The sequence below is a fragment of the Trichechus manatus genome, unplaced genomic scaffold (assembly GCF_000243295.1).
Source record: "Trichechus manatus latirostris isolate Lorelei unplaced genomic scaffold, TriManLat1.0 scaffold00007, whole genome shotgun sequence".
In the NCBI taxonomy this organism is placed as follows: Eukaryota; Metazoa; Chordata; class Mammalia; order Sirenia; family Trichechidae; genus Trichechus; species Trichechus manatus.
The window spans coordinates 4,981,784-5,005,384 of record NW_004443943.1 but is presented as its reverse complement, the minus strand read 5'-3'; the positions used below and the strand labels follow the sequence as shown (position 1 = coordinate 5,005,384).

The window sequence follows — 23,601 nt, the reverse complement described above, 5'->3', positions numbered from 1 at the left end:
ACCACCTCAAGTATTCATTCATATAGGTTTCTTCCTAAATGGATGTAAAGAGACTGGCCCATGTCTTACTGTGTGTGCCAAGGATCGTATTAAAGACTTTCGATTTTCTCATGTTAGCAAGGTATGTAATATTGTTAGGTGCCCTGGTGACACAATAGTTAAGCACCTGGTCACTAACTGAAAGGCTGGTGATTTGAACCCACTCAGCAGCTCAGAGGGAAAAAGACTTGGTGATCTGCTCCCGTAAATATTACAGCCTAGAAAACTGTATGAGGCAGTTCTATTCTGTTACGTGGGGTCGCTATGAGTTGGAAATTGACTGGATGACAACTAACAGTAACGTAATATTGTTATTTTACAGGTAAAGAACTTGAGGCCCAGAGGTTAAGTAACTTGGCCCAGTTAAAGAACTGCTAATAAAACACACTGTTGTAGTTGTTAGTTGCTGCTGAGTCAATTCCAACTCACGGCGACCCACTGTGTGCAGAGTAGAACTGCTCCATAGGGTTTTCAAGGCTGTGACCTTTCGGAGGCAGATCACCAGGCCTGTCTTCCAAGGCACCTCTGAGTGGGCTACTGACTCTTAAACCTACTTTTTTTACTACAGAGTACAAAGAGAAAACTATACGATGGATTTAAAATTTTAAGAACAACTTCACTAATATACCACGTGAAGTCCAAAGCCTGAATAAATGTGTGTGTACATGTAACATTTTGGAGATGAGTGTGGCTTTCGTTTCTGTAATCTTTTTTTTTTTCCCCTTTATTGTGGTACATATATATAACAACAAATTTGTCGTTTTAAACCATTTTTGAACGTATAATTCAGTGACACTAATTACATTCATCATGTTGTGCACCCATTACCATATCCATTTCCAAGTTTTTCTTTATCCCAAACAGAAACTCAGTACCCTTTAAGCAGTAACTTCCCATTTCCCCGTGCCTTCAGCCCCTGGTCCCCCCCCAAAAAAAACGCCTGTTGCTGTAGAGTTGATTCTCACAGTGACCCTAAAGGACAGAGTAGAACTGCCCCATAGGGTTTCCAAGGAGAGGGTGGTGGATTCGAACTACCTTTTTGATTAGCAGCCAAACTCTTTTATCTCTCTGATTTATCTATTCTAAACATTTCACATAAGTGGGATCATACAGTGTCATAGTCATCTAGTGCTGGTATAACAAATACCACAATTGGATGGCTTTAGCAAACTTAAGTTTATTCTCTCACAGTCTAGTAGGCTAGAAGTCCAAATTCAGGGCGCCAGCTCCAGGGGAAGGCTTTCTCTCTCTGTTGGCTCTTGGGGAAGGTCCTTGTCATCAATCTTCCCCTAGTCTAGGAGCTTTTCGGCACAGGGAGCCCGGGTCCAAAGGACGCACGCTCCTGGCTCTTCTTGCTTGGTGGTAATGAGGTCCCCCTGTCTCTCTGCTTCTCTTTTTTATCTCAAAAGAGGTTGACTCAAGACACAACCTAATCTTGCAGATGGAGTCCCGCCTCATTAACATAACTGCCTCTAATCTTGCCTCATTAACATCATAGAGATAGGATTTACAACACACAGGAAAATCACATCAGATTACAAAAAGGTGGACAATTACACAATACTGGGAATCATGGCCTAGCCAAGTTGACACACATTTTGGGGGGACACAATTCAATCCATAACATACAGTATTTGTCCTTTTGTGTCTGGCTTATTTCACTTAGCATGTTTTCTAGGTTCATTCATGTTGTACACAGCACGAATCAGAACTTCCTTTCTCTTTACGGCTGAATAACATTCCGTTGTATGGAGACACCACATTTTGTTTATCCATACATCTGTTGATGGACACTTGGGTTGCTCCCACCTTTTCACGATTGTGGATAATGCTGCAATGAACAAGGATGTATCTGTTTGAGTCCCTGCTTTCAATCTTTTGAGTATATATCTAGGAATGGAATTGCTGGGTCATATGGTAATTGTGTAACTTTTTGATGAACCACCTATTTTCGATAGCAGCCACACTGTTTTACACTGTCACCAGCAAGGCACAAGAGTTCCAATTTCTCCATATCCTTGCCAACACTCGTTTTCTGTTTTTCTAATAGCCATCCTTGTGGGTGTGAAATGTCTAGGTTTACTTTTTAAAACTGAAATATAACATATAGAACAGTGCACAAATTACACATTTACAGCTCAATGAATTTTTAGAAACTCAATACATCTAGGTAACCAGCACCCTGATTAATAACTGGAACAGTACCAGCCCCTTTTATGCCCTCTTGCTAGGTCTGTGTTCAAAGGCAAATTTTAGTGTTTAGATCCTAAGTTAGTTGTACATCAGAAGCAAAAGGGAAGCAATGTTCATTTTCAGACTCAAAGATGGAAAAGAGATAAGGTTTAAGGCTCAAGAGGTACATTTTAAAAAATTATCTTTATTTGGGTTTCTGATTCAGCACATGTATCAAAGACTAATCAACATAAAGAAGTAAATAAGACATTAATTGGAAGTCTTACATCTCTCTAAACTCTGAGCAAGAATGTCAAGATTGCCACTAGTACCAGAACTCCAACCTAGTCAAGTTGTAGGACAAGCTATCATGAACATACAATGTGCACAGATATGCAGAGGCAAAAGACATGCTAGCACTCGGCTCTCCTCTTTTCCTGGTTGACGTCGTTCCGTTTGGCCGTCCACTTTTGCTTCACATGCTGAGTACCGACTAAAGTCCAGAAGAAAACTCAGGGCCAACCTGACCAAATACACATCCGGAGGAATGCATTCTTACACTGTTGTGCCTGCAACTTTGTTCTTGCCAGGATGAAGTTCAGATAGAGATGTACAATACAATCTAGATGACAGTGCAGACTAAGAGCTAAAGTTGCAGTGACCGAGTTAAGGCATGAATGCGCACACACATGTGCACACACACAGCACCCACGCTAGCTTGAACCTTGTATTCCTTCAATCGCCAAACAAGAGGCAGTTAATCACAACTGCTGAGCACTGTGGACAATGCTCTCCATAATTTTAGGCTAAAGGCTGTGTGTGTATGTGTTATCAAAAGAAGGAACTAAAAAAAAGAAAAACCCTAAAAACCCCTTTAATCTGTTTCAATGGCTCTTGAGCATGGGAACTTATGTAGCAGCGTCAATGGCTGGCTCTTTAATAATTTGGAAATAAAATGTTGTTTTACTATGTTTCTTTGGTAGTCATCACTAAAAGTTTTCGGTGTTGGTTACCTATAAGACAACTACTAGACAGAAGATTAAGCTACATAGAAATATTTCTTCTGTACTGATGAGATAAAAATATTCAGCTCCCAAAGCACAAGTTACTATGCTCTTTCTTGTCTTATTGGGCATCCTCTGCAAGCAAGGCTTCATGCAGGAAAAGTTCATGTCTACTTAAAGGGAGATACATTTTCTACCTTCCTATAACTGAACAGTTAACGCAAATTCACATTGTCAATTACTTCTGGTCAAATCATTCTGAAGCCAATTACAAAGGGGCAGCAGCACTTGGTGTCAAAGCCACATTCTGGTCACACATTCATTCCATGGTTGCTGGTAAGTATCTCAGGAGCTCAGAATTTAAGACTCCTTTCAAGCAACAAAGGAGCAAGTTAAATTAAATCTTAAATCCTTCCACCATCTGCCAAATTTCTAGATTCTGTCCAGACGGCCAGCATGCTTGATGAGAGAAAGCAGTTCAGAGCCCAGAGAGGCGTCAGGTATTAGGTACGTTAATTTGGTTTTGTACAAAAGGCATGGTAATCTGGCAACGGAGTACTTGTTTTATTAGCAGCACAGTGGTAGCCAAGGGTCTCCATCAGCAAGACAGGCAAGTGGGGTGTCCTGAAGTTACAGTTGCTCCTGCCTGCCCTCGTGATGGCTACTGATCTTACAAAGGCCTTCTGGAAGTCAGTCCAGGGCTAACCTGGGCGAGTGGACAACAGGAAGAGCAGTAACTGTGTTCAGCCCCCATGAGAAGTGCCCTGAGGTAAGTCAGCTTCCCACAGGTGAGGGGTCTCTTGCCTCTATAGGGTCAGATTTAGAATCTTATGGGTCCTTGGTGACTAAACAACTGCCAAGAAATTGTCCTAGCAGTTACTGACCAAACGTTACGGGCTCCACGCGGGGTCATAAAACACTCTGAAAGAACATGAAACAACCTCCGAGACTATGGCCCTTAGTCACCCCCCTGACTTGGATCTGAAGCCACTCCCGGAGATCACCTTTCAGCCAAATAACAGACAGGCCAATAAAACAAACAATAACACCCATGTGGAAAGCGCTCCTTAAAACAATCAACTATACGAGAACCAAAAGGGCAACATCTGCCCAAAAGCAAAGATGACAAGGCAGAGAAAGGGGCAGGAAAACCAGACGAATGGAAATGGGGAACTCAGGGTGGTGATGGGGAGAGTGCTGACTCATTACAGGATTGCAACCAATGTCATGGAACACTTTGTGTATAAACTATTGAATGGGAAACTGATTTGCCCCGTAAACTTTCAAACAAAACAAACAAACAAACTTTCACAAACAAAAAGAGATGGAAAATTTACAGGAAAAAATGAATGCCATGAGGCAGGTCAAGCAAGAAGCACAGGCCTGGCATACAGTAAGCGCTCAACAAATGTTAGCGGCAGCTATTGCTTCCGAAAAAAAAAAAAAAACATGAAACATCATAAATTCAAACCAGTAGTGTTTTGTTCTATCAATTCTGAATGTCCGCAGGGGTGCAGTGACTAGATTTAAGGTGGGAAATGGCTGTTTGAAGGAGCTGTGTTTTATTTTGAAGTGAAATGACTAGGGGAACGGGCACTACATTTTAGCAGAATGTCAAAACTGTCTCTAAGAGGCATTTATCAGAAGCTGTTTGCTCAGTCCAGGTGCTTTTTCATGCACCATATGGCAATGTTTTGACTTTTGTGCTTTCAGGGGGTAACTAAATGGATAGGAAGCTGAGGGACGATCACTACATTATGGATTTTTGCTTGAGTATAAGACGCTATCCAACAGCACTGAAATCTACAATCTCATAAAAGATTCTTGTAAACATATACCATGTTTCTCCTATAAGAAAAACCGAGAACTGTACCATGAAGGCAAAATTTGTTTGCCTACTCTCAGAATTCCTCGGAATGGCAATGTACCGGGGGGGTCAGTGGGCTGTTGGCGGAATCTCTGGGTTTGACACGACCCAGTCTGATTGTATTAAAAGCCAAAAGCCTCAATAATTAAACACCAAACTCCTTCCCTGTATATGAGAACTGTACTATGATTATGTATATCACACACACTATAAATAAAATTTATACAGACGTACAATTTCTTCCAAGCAATTGAAGAGTGACATTCTCAGTTTGGGGGTAGAAGCAGGAAGAAGTGGAAAGTCCTATTGTTGCTTTTATTCTCAAGTTCTTAAAATGCTAGTCAAACACTATTATCCAACAAGACTTTTTTCATTCTGGAACTCTTAAATATGTATCTGAAGGCAAAACTGGAGGTTTCTATACTGTACAATATTAAATATCTACAATGTCATGGTTCCATATTTTTAGAAGTGTGTTCAATAAAGAGTTAATTAGAGACGGTTGTCACAAAACATGGACTCTTAAAAATTACTGATAAATTAATTTTCAGCTCTGATTATATCCAACAGATACACATTCTCATCATAAAATATACATTCTCTAGTAAGTTATTTCCGTCCACAGCATATATAAATACGCAAACACAGGTGGTAAAAATCACTTTACTACCAAAGTACAAAACAAGAACTGCTGAAAAATAAAGATGTTGCAAGTTATTAAGAAAAGAGTGACTCACAGTGTTTCACGTCAAAGTGAAACCAAATGATTTATTTGTGCTAAATGAATGCAAATAATGTATTCAGAATATACTTCTTTGTACACCGCGCTTGCTTTATACTGGGTGAAATAAGCATTCATCGATGCTAATGTGCTCCTTTCCTCTATATCTCTTTGCTTTTCTGCCAAGCAATACAGTATTTTGTGGCCATTATGCCAAGATATTTCTATAATGCTCATTTCAAATAGCATTTACTAATAGTATTTTTGCATCTTTAAAATATTTGTTCGAACTCTACTTTAGGGAAACACAAATAAAGAATGGAAGGGGAAAACAGCTGTTTTTGTTACAATCACATTGCCCTCGGCAGCAGAAATCAAATAGCACATTCTAATCAGCCACCAAAATTGCTGGTAGGGGGATAACATTTATCGACTCATGTCAGAGGGGGCCAGTTCAGGTAACATTAAAGATGATGGAAAGAACCACATCTTCATATACAATAACCATGTGATCCATCACTTCAGGCTCTCTATTTTACAAGAGTTTCAACATGGATGTCAATAGATACTGTAAAAAGTGTATCTGTAGAAAGCTCTGTTAAACAGATGTTTTGGGCACTGATTCATCTAACTTTCCATTCTACATTGAAAGCTAGATTTTTCAAAGGTGAGAATTGTAGTGCTGAACTACTGGATGTTTGGTAAACACCATTATGATGGGGGGTGGTGGGTGGGTAATAACAGCTCAGTAATTTTCTGCAAATTTATGAAAAAAAAATATAAAAAAAGATATCCCTTTTTATTTTACAAATCTAAAAGCCAGGACAATGAAGCTCTGGGGCCAAGCTAGAATTGCACACTGCAGCTGATTACCAAATATCGAAGAGCAAATGTTCCAGCCAGGGAATGGACATACATGGAGATTCAAGTAAAACACTGATGGAAAAACTCGTCTGGTTAGTGTCGCCGACCCACAACACTGGCTGCGTTTCCAACATACATTTACAGCACAATTAAGAGTGAAGCCTAGATAACCTCAGTGCAAATAAGTCAGATCCAAATATGCCAGGGAAGGAAGCCTTTGGCGTTGAGTAGACGGCTCCATTTTACAAGTCCCAACTTAAAATTCAGACTAAGCACATGCATTAAGGCTGGGAGGAGGGGTGCACCGAATGTTGCGAAGGGGCGGGCTGCGAGGTGGCTGCCGAGGGGACCGCAGGCTGCATGGGTGGCGGAGGCGGAGGTGGAGGTGGCTGGACTGGGGTCTGTGTGTTGGGAGATGGAGGCGGCGTGGGCCGTTTGAATTTGTCAGGACTGTTGCTTCTCCGTGGTGAAGGCCTCTGTGGAATGGACAGGAACAGCAGGTTAGTCTAGGTACAGACGGCTCGTTTCTAACACAGCCTGACACAGAGCTGAGGCGTGTGAAAATTCACTGACAAAGACAAGAAACTAGGGGTTTCCTCACCCATCCCTACTGGTTTCCGAACTACGTAGTACTGAACACCTAAACAAGGTTGGGCTAGCACCTACAGCTATGAAAAAGCTATGCAAAATTACTATAAAACTTGCACTGACCAAACTGCTGCCCCTGGGACCCATTTTAGAGCTGTGGTTATCCTGGTGCATGCCTATCATTGAATTTCAATAAAACCGTAAGACAGGACAAATTCCAAGAATCAATAATGTTAATGGAAGACACTTGCATTTCCCTAGGAAATACAAGAAATTTTCATGTTACAGACCATCAGAGACTTCTTTATATGGTCAGACTAGACTGAAGCGAGACCTTCGTTTGGACAGTATGTCAATTTTTAAGAAACATACACATATACATGCAAGAAGAGAGCAAGCACAATGGTTAATCTGGGTAGGAATCCATGCTTCAGCACATACCAACTTTGTCTCTTTGGAAAGCAAGTTTCTAAACTATTTGTGCCTCACTTTTCTCATCTTTAAGATAGCTCTCATCTTGTTGTAAAAATTCAATGAGAATGTAAGCCCATCAGGGTAGGGAACAGGCCCAATTTCTTCCCCACGGTATCTCCAGGCTCAGTATAACGCCTGGTATATGGTAGGTGTTCAAGATTTTGCTGAATGAATAAATACATATCAGGCGTTTACGTGCTCTTGGCTTACTAGGTAGTTAAGTACTCAATGAATAGCTATTAGCAAAAGAAAAAATCATTATTACTTTCCACAAAAGACAACTAATTTTTAAATTACAAAGTTAACTGAAAATAATTCTTCGTACCCAGAGAATTTAAAACGAGGGGAAAATGGGACAATGACTCACCTTCATCTTGGGACCAGAAATCAATTACTGAGAAAGATACCCCTCAGTCAAAGGGTGTGTATCTACAGTGCTATTGCTTGACATTAAATGCCAAAATGTAAGACAGTAGTTCTATAAAGCTTCAGAAAGGATACTTGATTAGTAACTTTAGTTTTTCCTGTCTGCTTTGGGAAGCACAAGGCTCTCTCTTCTCTTCAGTCAGACGATTGGAACAACCATAGGCCTCCCTTACTTTGAGCTCTGGAAGAGAAACATTCCTAAATTACAGCAGAGGAAATGCTATGAGAGCCTCAAGTATCTTCGTTATTCTATGTATGCCTACACCGAAGGCCAGATATGCTCTGAGTATAGGCACCACCTCCCTAAGTTCTAGTATACAGAGAGCTGGGAAACCATTTGGATGTTAAACATTTTACTGATTCCATTCTTTAGGATTTATAAAAGAATGCTAAAAAAAAAAAAAAAAACACCAACAAAAACCCATTGCCGTCGACGCATAGCGACCCTACAGGACACACTACAACTGCCCTACAGAGTTTCCAAGGAGCAGATGGTGGATTCAAACTGCTGATGTTTCGGTTAGCAGCCGAGCTCTTAACCACTGCACCACCAGGGCTGTCAAATGGCTTGGTTTTCTTGTTTTTTTAATCTAGTTTTCCTTGATACTTCCACTTTCAAGAAAAAGTGATCCTACAGAACTGTCACCCACAGAGAGAAATAAAAAGTAACCAACTTGACCTAAAAGATGCAAAATACTTGCCTCCAACTTACAATGGTTAACTCTCAACATATCATGGTTTGCAAAGTCAGCTGTCTATAGAAAAACAGAATGGTTTCTATGGGAGGGATTAATGAAAAAGTTATACTGTGCCTACAACAGAAAAGAATGTGGGGAATACGCTGAGACTTAATATTGTTTTGTATGGTCCACAGGCTAAGAATAGTTCTTACATTTTGAAATGGTTGAAAAGAGATAAAAGAGAATATACATGAAATGTGAAAATAATATGAAATTCAAATTTCAGTACCCATACAAAGTTTTATTGGAACACAGGCATGCTGATGCATTTACACATTGTCTGTGGCTGCTTTTGAACAGCAATGTCAGAATCAATTGATGGAAACAGAAAGTTTGATCTCATAAGTCATAGTTTTGAGAATCATGGGGTTTTTTGACAGCGTAATTCCCATGATTGAGGAAGAATTATATTAATAGGAAACTAATGACAGAGACCCACACAGCCTAATAATGTATACTATCTGGCCCTTTACAGAAAAAGTTTGCAGACCCCAGGCTTACAGTGTAGCTTAATACACTTACTAGGAATGAATAGTAAATAGTGAATCCAATAACAGAATTATACCATATTGCACTACTTTGAGGGAGATTATGGATTTTTTGCTAATAAATACTGAACTACTATGTGCCTTCCACTGTGCTAAGCAATTACATATAAATAGATTCTTAAGAACTATTTTAACTGACTTCATTATCACTTCCCACTTTGTTGTTGTATTGCTAGGTGCTGTCGAGTTGGTTCAGACTCATAGCGACCCTATGTACAACAGAACGAAATACTGCCCGGTCCTGTGCCATCCTCACAATTGTTGCTATGCTTGAGTCCACTGTTGCAGCTACTGTGTCAGTCCATCTTGTTGAAGGTCTTTCTCTTCTTCACTGACCTTCTACCAAGCATGATGTCCTTCTCCAGGGACTGGTCCTTCCTAATAACAAAGTATGTGAGACGAAATCTCGCCACCCTTGCTTCTAAAGAGCATTCTGGTTGTACTTCTTCCGAGACAGATTTGTTCGTTCTTCTGGCAATCCATGGTATATTCAATATTCTTCACCAACATCATAATTCAAATGCTTCAATTCTTCTTTGGTCTTCCTTATTCATTGTCCAGATTTTGCATTCACATGAGGCAACTGAAAATACCATGGCTTGAGTCAGGAGCACCTTAGTCCTCAAGGCGTCATCTTTGCTATTTAACATTTTAAAGAGGTCTTTTGCAGCAGATTTACCCAGTGCAATATGTCGTTTGATTTCTTGGCTGACGTTTCCATGTGCGTTGATTGTGGATCCAAGTAAAATGAAATCCCTGGCAACTTCAGTTGTTTTTTTCCATTTATCATGATTGATGTTGCTTATTGGTATGGTTGTGAGGATTTTTGTTTTATGTTAAGGTGTAATCCATACTGAAGACTGTATGTAGTCTTTGATCTTCATCAATAACTGCTTCAAGTTTTCTTTATTTTCATCAAGTGTGGCTGTGCCACCTGCATATCACAGGTTGTTAGTGAGTCTTCCTCCAATCCTGATGCAGTGTTCTTCTTCATATAGTCCAGCTTCTCAGATTATCTGCTCAGCATACAGATTGAATTGAATAAGTATGGTGAAATGATACAACCCTGATACATACCCTTCCTGATCCCAAACCATGCAGTATTCCCCCTTGTTTTGTTTGAATGACTGCCTCTTGGTCTATGTACAGGTTCCTCATGAGCACAATTAAGTGTTCTGGAATTCCTATTCTTCGAATGTTATCCATAATTTGTTGTGATCCACAGAGTCAAATGCCTTTGCATAGTCAATAAAAATCTTTCTGGTATTCTCTGCTTTCAACCACGATCCATATCCGCAATGGTATCCCTCGTTCCACGTCCTCCTCTGAATCTGGCTTGAATTTCCGGCAGTTCCCTGTCAATGTTCGGCTGCAACCATTTTTTAATTACCTTGAGCAAAATTTTACTTGTGTGTGATATTAATGACATTGTTTGATAATTTCCACATTTCATCTTAATTTCATTATAATTTCATTATAATGAAATGTGCAAAAATCTGGAGTTAGAAAATCGAAAGGGAAGAACATGCTCAGAATTTCTTAAGCTGAAAAAACTGAAGAAAAAATTTAAGCCCCGAGTTACAATACTGCAATATTGAAGGATTCTATGGGCAAAATATTGAACAATGCAAGAAGTATCAAAAGAAGATGGAAGGAATACACAGAGTCACTGTACCAAAAAGAACTGGTTGACATGTTTAACCATTTTGACAGGTAGCATCTAATGAAGACTCAGTGGTATTGAAGGAAGGAGTTCAAGCTGCACTGCAGGCTTTGGCGAAAAACAAAGCTCCAGGAATTGATGGAATACCAATTGCGATGTTCAGCAAACGAATGCAATGCTGGAAGCGCCCGCTCTTTTATGCCAAGAAATTTGGAAGACAGCTACCTGGTCATCCAGCTGTAAGAGATCCATATTTGTGCCCTTTCCACCTTAACACCCTATTTCATATGAGACTTTGATCTGACAGCTATAGATTCGGGAATCGTGTTTTGTTTTTGTCCCCTAAGAAAGTTAATACCTGTGTTCAAAAAAGAAATTAGGTTAACATGAAACTAGCAACGGCAAACACAGAATTATCCAGGAAGACTCAACTCAGATGTGTTTGTCTTCACTCTCAGGGGCACCTACAACCTCAAATGAGCCTCCCCTGGTCTGAGAGCGTCCAACGAGCATGTCCTGCGGCATCTCCCAGTTCTATCTGGCTCTTCATCTCACATTAAACTTTTGGAATTCACGAAATGCTAGATATCCAACTGCAGATGAAAGTCAATCCATCAAGGATAAAATACAAATGCTAGCCCGTACATTTGTTCAGTTTCGCTCCGTGCTTTTCAGCCACCTGGTGAACATAAATGGTGCCTGTCCAGGGGGAAGAAAAACTTGTGCGAATGCCTTGAAGAATTTCCTACTGGCTGGCTACCATCCATTCTTTCCAGAGCAGTAGTAAGGTTTACAGGTCCTGGGGCTCCAGTTTTCCTGCACAGAGACTATCAACCTAGGCCAGTGATTCTCAACCAGGGGACATTTTGCCCCCATCCCAACAACCCCAGTGGACATTTGGCAAGATCTGGAGACATTTTTGATTGTTACAACTTGGGGCTGCTACTGCATATAATGCGTAGAGGTCAGGGATAAGGCTAAACATTCTAAAAAGCACAGGATAGCCCCCCACATCAAAGAATTCTCCAACCCAAGATGTTAGTAATGCCAAGGCTAAGAAACCCTGACCCAGACTCTGAACAGATTTTAGAAACCCAGTATGGAGACTCAAGAGTTGAAAGGGAGCTCATGAATCGCCTCGTTCAATCTCCCATGCAGCACAGGTCTTACATACGCTGTTTCAACTACAGTCGTCAGATCTGCTTGAATAACTCCTGTGATGGGGAGTTCACTATCATGAGGCAGCCCCGTCACTGCTGGTTAGCTTTGATACAACTTCCTCTGTAAGTACTGTCTATGCTCTGGTCCTAATTCTATTCTCAGTAGCAACCTAGGACAACTCCATTCCCCCTTCGACATGACAGTCCTAAAATTTAAAAAAAAGACAGCTGTCATGTCATCCTGTTAAATCTTTTCTGCCAGCCATACATGCCCAGTTCCTTCTATCATTCGTCTTGAACAAGGTTTAGCCCCTTTCAATACCCTGAAAGGTAGAGCTCAACAAAAAAAGTTCCCACTTTTACAGAAAGTCCCTCAAGCTGGCAAAACAGCTTCAGAATTATCTTAATTGCTTTTATAGAATAGAGACCTTCCTTTAAATATTCTCTTTTGGGAAACACCCTCAATTCTTGCCTGTCCTGTAACCTGTGTCAGCTACATTTCTGAAGAAATAAACTCCTTTGAGTGGAATGTGTAGATGCACTTAAGATTCCTTCTAATTCTGAGAGAGAAAATTCTAAGTAAATCTGGAAACAAAGCTAATATTAGGAATTATGTTGAGGGTCAATGACCAGTGAAGGTGCAGTTATAAATATTTTTAGACAATGGACAACCCACAATAATTCTTTACAGCAAGGACTTCAACTGAGGCACTGGCCAGATTTCAAACTACATTTCACAAAGGGCAATTTTTCACAAGAAGTGAAGTTGAAGTTTTGCCTCCTGGGAAGGATTTCAGTTTCAACACTCCAGGATTCGGTATCAAACAGTTGGAAAGCCTCTCTAGTTTGAAGGTGAACAATGAATGAGAGAGGAAGAAAGGTAAATGTCTCAGGGCACCAATCCTGATCTCCCAAGGAGGACCAGTTGGTACCACCCTCAGGAGTAAACTGCTGCTTCTACCCAACGAATACTTACTGTGATGCCATGGGAGGCTCCCATGTGCTGCACGTGAAGGCCCGGGGAATTGTAATAAGACATTCCGGCTCTAGTCAGTGATGTTGGTGGCGTGAAACCAACTGTGTGACTTGCGTATGATAGACCTGAAATATAACAACAAATTATTATATCTAACTCTCAACAATAAAGATCCACGAATATGGCACTCAATTATCTGGTGTTTCCAGCTGTTCAGGAGGTTTGAAAATGCAAAAGTTCTCCATCATCCAGAAAAATGTAAGTAGACAAGAAGAGCGGCGGGCTCAAGAATGGCCCACTAGATGACAGGGGATAGAAAAGTCAAGACCTGCCAGGACACAGCTTCAACTGTGAGGTATGGAAGGAATGGGGAGAAGGAGAAGAAACAAGAATAAGGTAGAAAAAAGAAGAGAGCAAGCGGGTAAAAATGAGATGCAAGAAAAGGGGATGTGTCCAGGATCCAACCCTTATACTATATGGAAAAATCAATTCAAAACAGATCAAGAAACTTAATCTGAAAACTAAAACCATAAAGTTCATAGAAGAAAATGTATGGACGAGGCTGCAGGACCTAGGTTTTTGTGATGGGCTATCTGGTAAGACAACAAAGCACAAGCAGCCAAAGCCAAAATAGACAAATGGAACCTCATGAACAGTAAATAGGTCTGTGCATCAAAAGATTTTATCTGAAAAAAATGAAAAGACAGCCTACCGAGTGGGAGAAAATTTCTGGGAATCATATATTCAATAAAGGTCTAATATACAAAATTTATGAAACACTCCAAAACTTAACAACAAAAAGACAAACAAGCCAAGCAAAAAATGGGTGAAACGTCTCCTTGAACAGACATTTCACCAAGGGGGATATTCAAATGGCCAACAAGCACATGAAAAGATGTTCAAAGTCATCAGCCATCAGGGAGAAGCAAATCAAAACCACAACAAGATATCATCTCACCCCCTTTAGAATGGCAATGATCCAAAAACAAACCAGAAAATACTAGATGTTGGTGAGATTGTGGAGCAACAGGAACCCTCATCCACATTGCTGGTGGGATTATAAGCTGGTATCACAGCCACTGTGGAAAAGAGTTTGGCAGTCCCTCAAAAAGTTGAACACAGAATACCATATGACCCAGCAATTCCACACTTAGGTATATACCAAGCAGTGATACCAACAGACATACGTACACCGATGTTCACTGCATCACTATTCACAATAGCCAAAAGGTGGAAACAACTGAAATATCCATCAACTGATGAATGGTAAACAAAATATGGTATATACATAAACTGAAATATTTCTCAGCCATAAAGAGAAACGAAGTCCTGATGCATGCCACAAAATGGATGAACCCAGAAGACATTATGCTGAGTGAAATAAATCAGACACAAAAGGACAAATACTGTATGATATCACTTACATGAAACAAGCAAATATATCAAAACCATAAGTAATTAGTGGTTACTGGGATGGGAGGGAGGGAGAAAGTAGGAGTTTTTGCTTAGAATGCATTGAATGTATGTTAATGGTGGTGGGATAATTTGGCAAGAATGGTTGCACAATTTGAAGACTGTAATTAATGCCACTGAAGGGTACATGTTGAAACTGATGAAATGTATGGTTTTTTGTACATAAATCACTGTAATAAAAGAGAGAAAAGGGGAAGTGTCAAAAGACATACCAACAAAACGAGGTGTGTGTGTGTGTGTGTGTGTGTGTGTGTGTGTGTGTGTGTGTGTAGCAGCCATAAAGGCAAAGAAAAATCACTACTGAGAACTTGGCAACTTGAGGCTATTCACTCAATACAGGGAACAAAAGCCCTACATATGCCAATGCTCCCTGATAAAGAAACAGATATTTAAGGAAGAAACAATCCCCAGTTTACTATAATATTCTGCATAGTCATAATGCAGGGCCCCAGAATCATCTCTAAAGTGTTTTAAAAATAAGCATGCCTAGACTCTCCATATGATTCAATAGGTCTGGGATGGGGTCCAAACATCGTATTTAGAAAAAGCTCTGAAAGCAATTGTCACCACATGCCTGCCTAGCCACCTCTGGTCTTTGAAGAGTTGAGTGCTGATGTCTATGCTCATCTGAGGCATCACTTACTTGTCACTACTTGAATGTAGCTGTCTTCCCATCTTTGAGTTCCCAACATTTACCAGAGTATCTAGCACTGGGTAGATTCCATAATATTTACTGAACGAATGGAGTAAAAATGGAAATGAAGAAGCAATTTGGGGGAGTTTGGATAGAAACTACCTTTGTCATCACTTTGTAACCAAGATCAGCTGTTGGATGGCAAGCAAGGTGAACACCACATACCTCTTTACTGAATTATGTGAAAATAGGGAGCTGCCAAGGGCTCTTTTCTGTACTGTATTTCAGCTTCCAGCATTAAGACATGCAGCCACCAGGCCTACCTATAGTTGCTGTGTCGCAGAACTCTTCTGTGCCCTCGACATCTAACACTAAGCGTTTCATAGTATTTCTTGGTTTGACTTTCAATTCATGGCACTTTCCATTTGACATATTTCCATTTCCAACTGTGGATTTTTGCTTCACATTTGCAAAATGAAGGTCTGGGGTAAAGTACACATCCTTGGGGGCCACAGGGTCATTTAATGCAATGTTTATTTGTATCACAAGGACTTCATTCAGCTGGGACAGGGAAGAAGAGGTTCTCTGTCAACGTCTTTGGGAAATACAATCCTAATTCTATTTCTTATGAAAGTGGTGAAATATAAAAGGTTATGAAAGTAGATCCTTATCCACAAATAAAGCAGCTCATAAGGTTCAAATGATAATAAAAAAATATGATCAGTCTATTTTCTAGTATTGCTGGTTAATGTTCCTCAAGAGTAATTAAGAATATGCAAAGCTGCTAATCAAGAATCTTCAAAGATCTCTACTGTCATCTTAACTTAAAAAAAAAAAATCTCTGGTTGGTATAAAAGGCTCTACGTTTGGCTCTAGACTATTTTCTGATGCTCTAGCTCAGGAGTTCTCAGTAACGAGCATCAAAGCCCATACCCGGCTCCAAGCCAAGTGCATCAGAACCTCTGAGCAGCAGGGCCCCAGCGCAGCCAGTGCTGAGAACCAAGGTGATCTCCCATCTTATCCTGATTCAGACCTCTATGTCTCCATCCGTACTGTGCCCTTTACTACAGTCCTTGCTGCTTCCTTCCCCCAGTGTCAAAGTCAATCGGTATCTCATTCATCCTCTGGAGAAGCAAATCACCCAGACTCTGGAGCCAAACTGCCAGGCTGTCTTGGATCCCAGCGCTGCCACTTGGTACTGAGTAACGGTGGATGCGTCAAACTCGCTGTGCTTTAGGTTCCTCAGTGGTAAAATAGGATAATCGCAGCTACGTCACGAGGTTGTTGCAAGGATGAAATGAATTAATTTCACAAAGTTCTTAGCGACTGCCTCGCACAAAGTAAGTGCTCAATTAGTTTTAGCTCATTAACCCCCTTCTTCAACGCCCATTTCAAACCCCCTGGTAGCTCTCTCTTTTTTGAATGTCTTTTTAAACTATTTAGCTTTTCTTTTGAATAGCTTTTCATTCTGAAATAGTATATGATTCACGAGAAGTTTCAAAAATACTACAGAGAGCTTCTGTGTACCCAGCCCTGCCCCAGCCCTAGAATCACCCATTTCTCCAAGGAGCCCTGGTTCCTTGTACTGGAGAAGGGGATTAGAAACCAAGATCTGGACACTGGGTGTGCTTGCTGCTATGGATCAAGACACTTTTTAAAATTCATTATTCCCCACCTCTGATTTAGGCATGTGCTAACTGGGAATGTCCTTCTCTCGGATGGCATCAAATAGTAACATCTTCCCCCAAAAGAAGAGCCTATATATCAAGAAGAGGATCTTTCAAAAGTTCTAGAAACATCTTTCAATCAAATTGTGAAATGTCTGAAAAAATATTTTAAGAATTCGGTGAATGTGCAAGATTTCCATGTCAACCAAAAATGGGAGAGAGGAAGAAGAGCCAAAATGCTTAAAATGGAAATGAAAACTATACACAGTGTATTCCCACTGAGAAAGTGATTAGACATTCTTAATACTGCAAACCATAATCTCTTCCAACAAAAGCTAATGCAAAAAGAAAACCTGAATATTCAGGTTTTGCTGATCTACCACGTATAACACTGTAACATACTAGATGAGAAAAACAGTAATTCTGCCGCCATATAGGAGATAAAATTGACTTTGATGATATTGCAGAACTTCAATTATGATAAAATTGTTCTCACTTAGGAACACTGAAAGGAAAAGGTACATAGGTGTTACTTATTACACATTTTAAAGAAAAACAACAACTTGTACATACACGCACCCCACACACTCGAAGTAGGTTCTACTATGGGAGAAGGTGCAATCCAAGTCAAAATTATGGAAATGGAGTAAGATTTTCTTGCAGACACTTGTTATAAGTAATAATCCAAACCAAGGTGTGATGTTCAGTTTTGTTTTGTTTTTATTTTTTATTTTTTCAGTGTCCACAACATCATATTTAACCAACTGAAAATTACACGCCTCTGAAGAGTTCTTTACCAACGATCACTAAAATCATGAAGATGGCGTGGGACTTGGCAACATTTCTCTTTGTTATACTAAGGTCGCCATGAGTTGGAGCCAACTTGACAGCAACTAACAGCGACAACAAAGATTTCTTTGGAGTCCCTGGGTGGTGCAAACAGTTAACATCTCAGTTGCTAACCAAAAGGTGAGAGACGTTTGAGTCCACTCAGAGGTGTCTCAAAAGAAAAGCCTGGCAATCTACTTCCCAAAAATTGGCACTGCAAACCCTATGGAGCACAGTTCTACTCTGACACGCTTGGGGTTGCCATAAATCAGTATCGATCTGACAGCAGCTGGTACTGGCAAAGATTTATGTAGGTCTGAATAAACCAAACAGGGTATTAAATTGTATTTAACATGAATCAGCACCACCATTAACTACAAAAACAACCATCCACTTTGTTTCTTCCTGCCCCACACCTTCCTTTTACATTAATCAATCAGAAGGCAAAGGAAGATCTTTATCAGGGTAATGAAACTCCAAGTGGTATTTTGGGAAAACTGAGAAGCAGCTAGAAAGAGCAGCTTTTGGAGAGACTTAAGGCTACAGACTCAGGAACAAAGGGTGGTGATGGCACCACTGATCCATGTTAGAAAGTTCTTTTGGTTTGCAACAGCCCGTTTACCCCTGCCTTACGCCAGCGAGCACAGTGGCCTGAAGTGTACAAAAGCTACTGTGCTTTGTGCTGGACTTTCCATCTTTGGATTTCTTTTCCTCTTTAGAAAAAAGAAAAAAAAAGTCATGGAGGCACAGTGCTGGGCTAAACCCTAAATTCACAAAGCCCAGCCATTTCTATCTCAGCCTTTATCTATGGCATTTCCCTTCATCAACTTAAAGGGCGTTCCTGTTAATATCACAGACAAAATGAGAGGTCGCTCCAATATTAAGCTGCTTTATGTTTCAAAACGATGAAGCCTCTATGCTGCCACCCTTCAGAGCAGTCACCTCCCTCTATTCTTCTGTGAGAGTCCCCCTCCACCCACCCCACTCTGTACAAAATCTGTTTACCAGCAAGCACAAGAAAGCCAGCCTCGTCACTTCAGTCACAAGACGCTCTCCTTTGGCCCACTACCTTTTCTTTCCTCCCTCAACTCCACTTGTCTCCACCCCCTCTGCTTCCTCTTTTTCCCTTGCTGGATCATTTACTTGCCCTCCTGGCCCAAGAGCCCCACAAGACCCCACACTATGCTGGCACCGAGCCAGAGCTCCCAGGGAGGGTGTTTTTGGGGTCAGATGAAGACAAGCGTGCCTTTGAGGGAAAGGCTTCCAAGGAGCAAAGCAAGAAGCAGACTGCCTGACAAAAGTTCCTTCTTGTACTGCCTGCCTGCCTGCCTACTGAGGCTGAGTTTCACTCACAGATTGCTGGAACTACCAGGAAGCAGCTCGTGCTAGAAAGAACACAGGCGCTGGGGACAAAGGCCCTGTCTTGTTACTGACCCTTCGAGTCATTTCTTCCTCAATTCTGACATGGGAAAAACGATGCCTGTGGTAATTATTCGGAAGATAAAATGAGATAGTGTACATGAAACACAGAAAAAGAACACATCAAAGACGTGTTAGGACGCATCTCAAAAATCTACCCAAGATTTTTCATCAGTCCATTGGCTCTTAAAATCATAGTTGAAGACAGTCTTCTTTTTAAAAAGCCTTCTTTGGAGTCACATTCCTTTGCCATTTAAAAACAAAAAAATTGAAGAAAGACACCAGCTGGCACTACACTATATATGCTCAAAATTTTCAAGACTAAGACTGCTAGTCTTGGTAATGATTTGTTTTTTGATGTTTTTGAAAGATATGTGACCATTATCTCTGTTTGTAAGATTTTTTCTGCTGGAAGGGAACATATTCAGGGTTGCCTATTAAACTTACCAGAAACCCAGTCACAGAAGAAGCTGAGAACATATACTCACCAGGTGAAATAGGCCTGCTGGAACTCGGAGAAGGCGTGTAAGGGATTGGGCTGGACACAGTGCGAGGTCTTAGTCCTTGAGCAGACATCTCATTAAAATACCTAAGAGGAAAACAGGAGGACATGATCAGAACTGCCTGTGTTTAAGTAGTTAAGAGAGCGTCCTAGAGAAAATGTTTGGGGTTCACATCATGAGGTCAAAATCCTGATTGTTTAGAGTGGTGCTGTAGCTAGGGAAGATTTATAAACACGGATTCCCAAGTTAATGCTGCTCCGCTGTTTGGCATGGCTCCCTCCACAGGGCACAGGTTAAGGAATCAAGGATGTTTTAGCTCAGGATGGAGTCCTGTTGACAGCTGTGCTATATACAGCAGAGAGGACCCGCCTTTCCTCCATCACACAGCAGCTATGAAGAAATTCACCTCCACGGTCCCGAGAATTACAAGGGTGGCCACGTTTCAGTAGCTACATTGAACTTGTTATTTGAAACTCAAAACAGACAAGCCCACTGGGATTTATGTCATCCAATTAAAGCCTAACAATACCTATCCCCATGAGCTGAATGTCCACTGTTTACAAGGCAAATCTTGGTTACCATATTATCACATTAAAAAAATCAAAACCAAACCCACTGCCGTTGAGCCGATTCTGACTCACAGCGACCCTACAGGACAGAGTAGAACTGCCTCATAGGGTTTCCAAGGCTGTAATCTTTACAGATGCAGGCTGTCATATCTTTCTCCTGCGGAAAAGCTGGTGGGTTTGTAACACCAACCCTTTGGTTAGCAGCCAAGCACTTAACCACTGTGCCACCATTATATTAGGATGTAACAATTACATCCTAATTACATTAAAAAACCCCTTGATGTAGAGTTGATTGCAACTCATAGCAACCCTATAGGACAGGGTAGAACTGCCCCATAGGGTTTCCAAGGAGTGGCTGGTGGATTTGAACTGCTGATCTTTTGGTTAGCAGCTGTTTCTCTTAACCACTATACCACCAAGGCTCCCTACTTACATCAGGATATAATAAAAGACACGGGTACAGAGCTTTATTCCAGGGCCCCACTGAGACACACCATGCTGATGCTAGCTTCTTCCTAGATCCAGAAGTCACATGGGACCTGAGAATGCTAAAGGGTGATCATCATGAACTTCAGCCTTCACTTTGTAAACTGGACACACAATGCTGCCTAGGAGAAATTTCTGCTTAAGAGACTTTGTAATCAACCCAAGGAAGGAATGCTCCCATGTACATGCATCATCATCCCACAAGGCCTCAGCCCTGCCACGCCATCAGTTCACACGAGGAACTTTAACGCCACCACCTTCTACTCAGGTTTATTCAACTGGAACAAATTCTGGCTTGCTAATCTGACATGCCTCTCTCAACTAGACGTCGTTGTTGTTGTTCGTTGCTGTCGAGTCAGCCCCAACTCATGGCGACCCCATGCACAATGGAACAAAACTCTGCCTAGTCTTGTGTCACCCCACAATCACTTGTAGATCGAATCTTTGTGATCCATAGGGTTTTCATTGGCTGATTTTCAAAAGTAGATTGCTGGGCCTTCCTTCCTATGCTTAGTCCAGTAAGTCTGCTGAAACCTGTTCGACATCATAGCAATACACAAGCCTCCACTGACGGATGGCTGGTGGCTGCGTGTGAGGTGCACTGGCTGGAAATCCAGCCCAGGTCTCCTGCATGGAAGACGACAATTCTACCACTGAATCAACACTGCCCTCAGCTCAAATAGATAAAAAAAACCAAACCCACTGTCACTGAGTCAATTCTGACTCACAGCGACCCTACAGGACAGAGTAGAATTGCCCCATAGGGTTTCCAAGGCCATAAATCTTTACAGGAGCAAACTGCCACATCTTTCTCCCACTGAGTGGCTGGTGGGTTCAAACTACCGACCTTTCAGTTAGCAGCCGAGCGCTTTAACCCCGCCATTCATTCCTCCTACGATCTTTAAAGCAGCCCACATGGTAGCACCATGCTGGACTGTTCCTTATTTTCTATATCCAACTAGGCAGCTAAGACTGGCTCTTTGTCTTTAAGGGAAGAATAAATACACTTGCAGACAGCTAAGTATCAGACTATTTTATTTCTCCCAAGTGTGACATCATCATTCCATGTAGGGAGAGGAGAAGTAATAACTGGGCAGCTGTACTCTACCTGGAAGAATCTGACCTACAAAAGGCAGTCTGAAGCCGTCTCAGTATTGTCACCAAGAAGAACTTGTCCCTCAGAGTTTAGATGGTATTTACCTAAAATGGTTATAGGGGTCATGTATGTTAACATGGGTCTGCTCCATTAAATTAATTAATTTAAAAAGCAGTTCTCCACATCTGAAAAAGTAGTTATTTAGTGTTCCAGGCAATGTTTTTAGTGATATGCTTTTCAAAGGATAAGGACTTTAGAGAGAATGGGAAGCTCTCAGAAACCCATCAGTGAAATTTGGAACTTAAGGGTGATAGTTTTATAAAAGGAAGGAGGGAGGGAGGGAGAAGGGAGTAAAGAAGGAGGGAGGGAACAAGGGAAGGAAGATCTAAATGAGAAACAAATGTTGAGACCATTTCCCCCATTTAACCTACAGATGACACTCTTATTTCAGCCTGTTCCCCAGTGGGACAATGAGAGAGCTTGATGCTGAGGCTTGAGCACATGAATGCACTGCATTTATTTTTTCAAAGCAGCTGCAAAAAGGCTCAAAAGTTATCAAGTGTGTTAAGGTAAGGTCTCAGTATTTCAACAACCACCACCTTTCTCCTGCTGGTTCTTTCAACACGTGTATGCATTTGTCTCCTCAGGCTCCACCAAAGCTTACTTTTCCACATCTATGAGTTAGGATGCTTCCCGTGCTTTAACCAAGATTAGAAGAATTCAACAAATGCAAACTCTGCCTCTCTATCCATAACCCTGCCTCCATTTCTCTCACCACCAAGTAATCTTGGAAAGGCGATTCTTTTCCCTTCTTCTGTGTTTAAGGAGAACGTTCAGTCTTCTTTACTTGTTCCATTCTCAGCATCTAGTTTAATGTGGTGGTGTTCAACGTCACAATGAATAAAACATGTAAGCTGCCTCTCTCCACATCTACCAGGATGTGGAGAGGCCTCCTGGGGCAGGGTTTATCTACCAGGCTCAGAAGACACGCACATACCTCTCATCATCCATTTCTAAGCTGGACTCGCTCTCAGAGAGCTGTCGACAGAGGGCTTCTCTTCTCTCCATCTCCCTCTGCAGCTTCCTCTGCAGCCTCAAGTTCTCTTCCCTCATGTGGCGTTCCTCCTCCAGATACTGTGCCATTTTCTCTGAATCTGAAAAGCCAGAGCTCTCCATTAAACCAAGCTCCTTGCACTCATTCCCAAATCTTAAAAAAAAAGAAGACGGCAGTAGTTCTCACACACAGGTACATGCGATCTGGATTTCAGGTGCCCCCCAAGGATCAAAGTTTACCAGTGACTTGCATTTAGAAAAAGACATAGAAGTCGGTGAGGTTAGGCATCTTCTCTCCCACTCGCTTGTATTCCAACGTGTTTTAAGTGGAAGAGGAATCCGTGGAACTGTAGCTAAGTTTGGATGTGGCAGCTACTAGAGCTCCACGTGCTGGAGCTGGAAGCGAGGGAGCCAAGTCGGGGACACAGATTCTGCCCACAGTCTCCCCTGAAGGCACCAGTTCTCTTGCCCCTCAACTCCAGATACAACATGGTCAAGTGCTCTGTGGGAGCTTGTCACACTTGTTAGCACCTTCACCTTGCACAGTGCTGGAAGCACACTCAGAACCCTGTGCTAGAAGACCACTCTCCAGAATGGTATTGTTTTTATAATAATAGGAATTGACATAGTA

The 23,601-nt window shown here is 41.3% G+C and overlaps 1 protein-coding gene across 1 annotated transcript in view; it reads right to left on the bottom strand.

The window, feature by feature from the left end:
* Positions 1-4,491: 4,491 nt before the first annotated feature.
* Positions 4,492-23,601, bottom strand: part of CCDC6 (coiled-coil domain containing 6) — a 134,270-nt gene continuing 115,160 nt past the window's right edge. Inside the window, exons 6-9 of the mRNA XM_004369865.2 lie at positions 22,915-23,071; positions 19,752-19,852; positions 13,243-13,367; positions 4,492-7,143 (exon numbers count right to left, since the gene is read on the bottom strand). Coding sequence (XP_004369922.1) covers positions 6,949-7,143; positions 13,243-13,367; positions 19,752-19,852; positions 22,915-23,071 — 578 coding nt within the window. The 3' untranslated portion in view covers positions 4,492-6,948. The remainder of the gene's footprint in view (positions 7,144-13,242; positions 13,368-19,751; positions 19,853-22,914; positions 23,072-23,601) is intronic.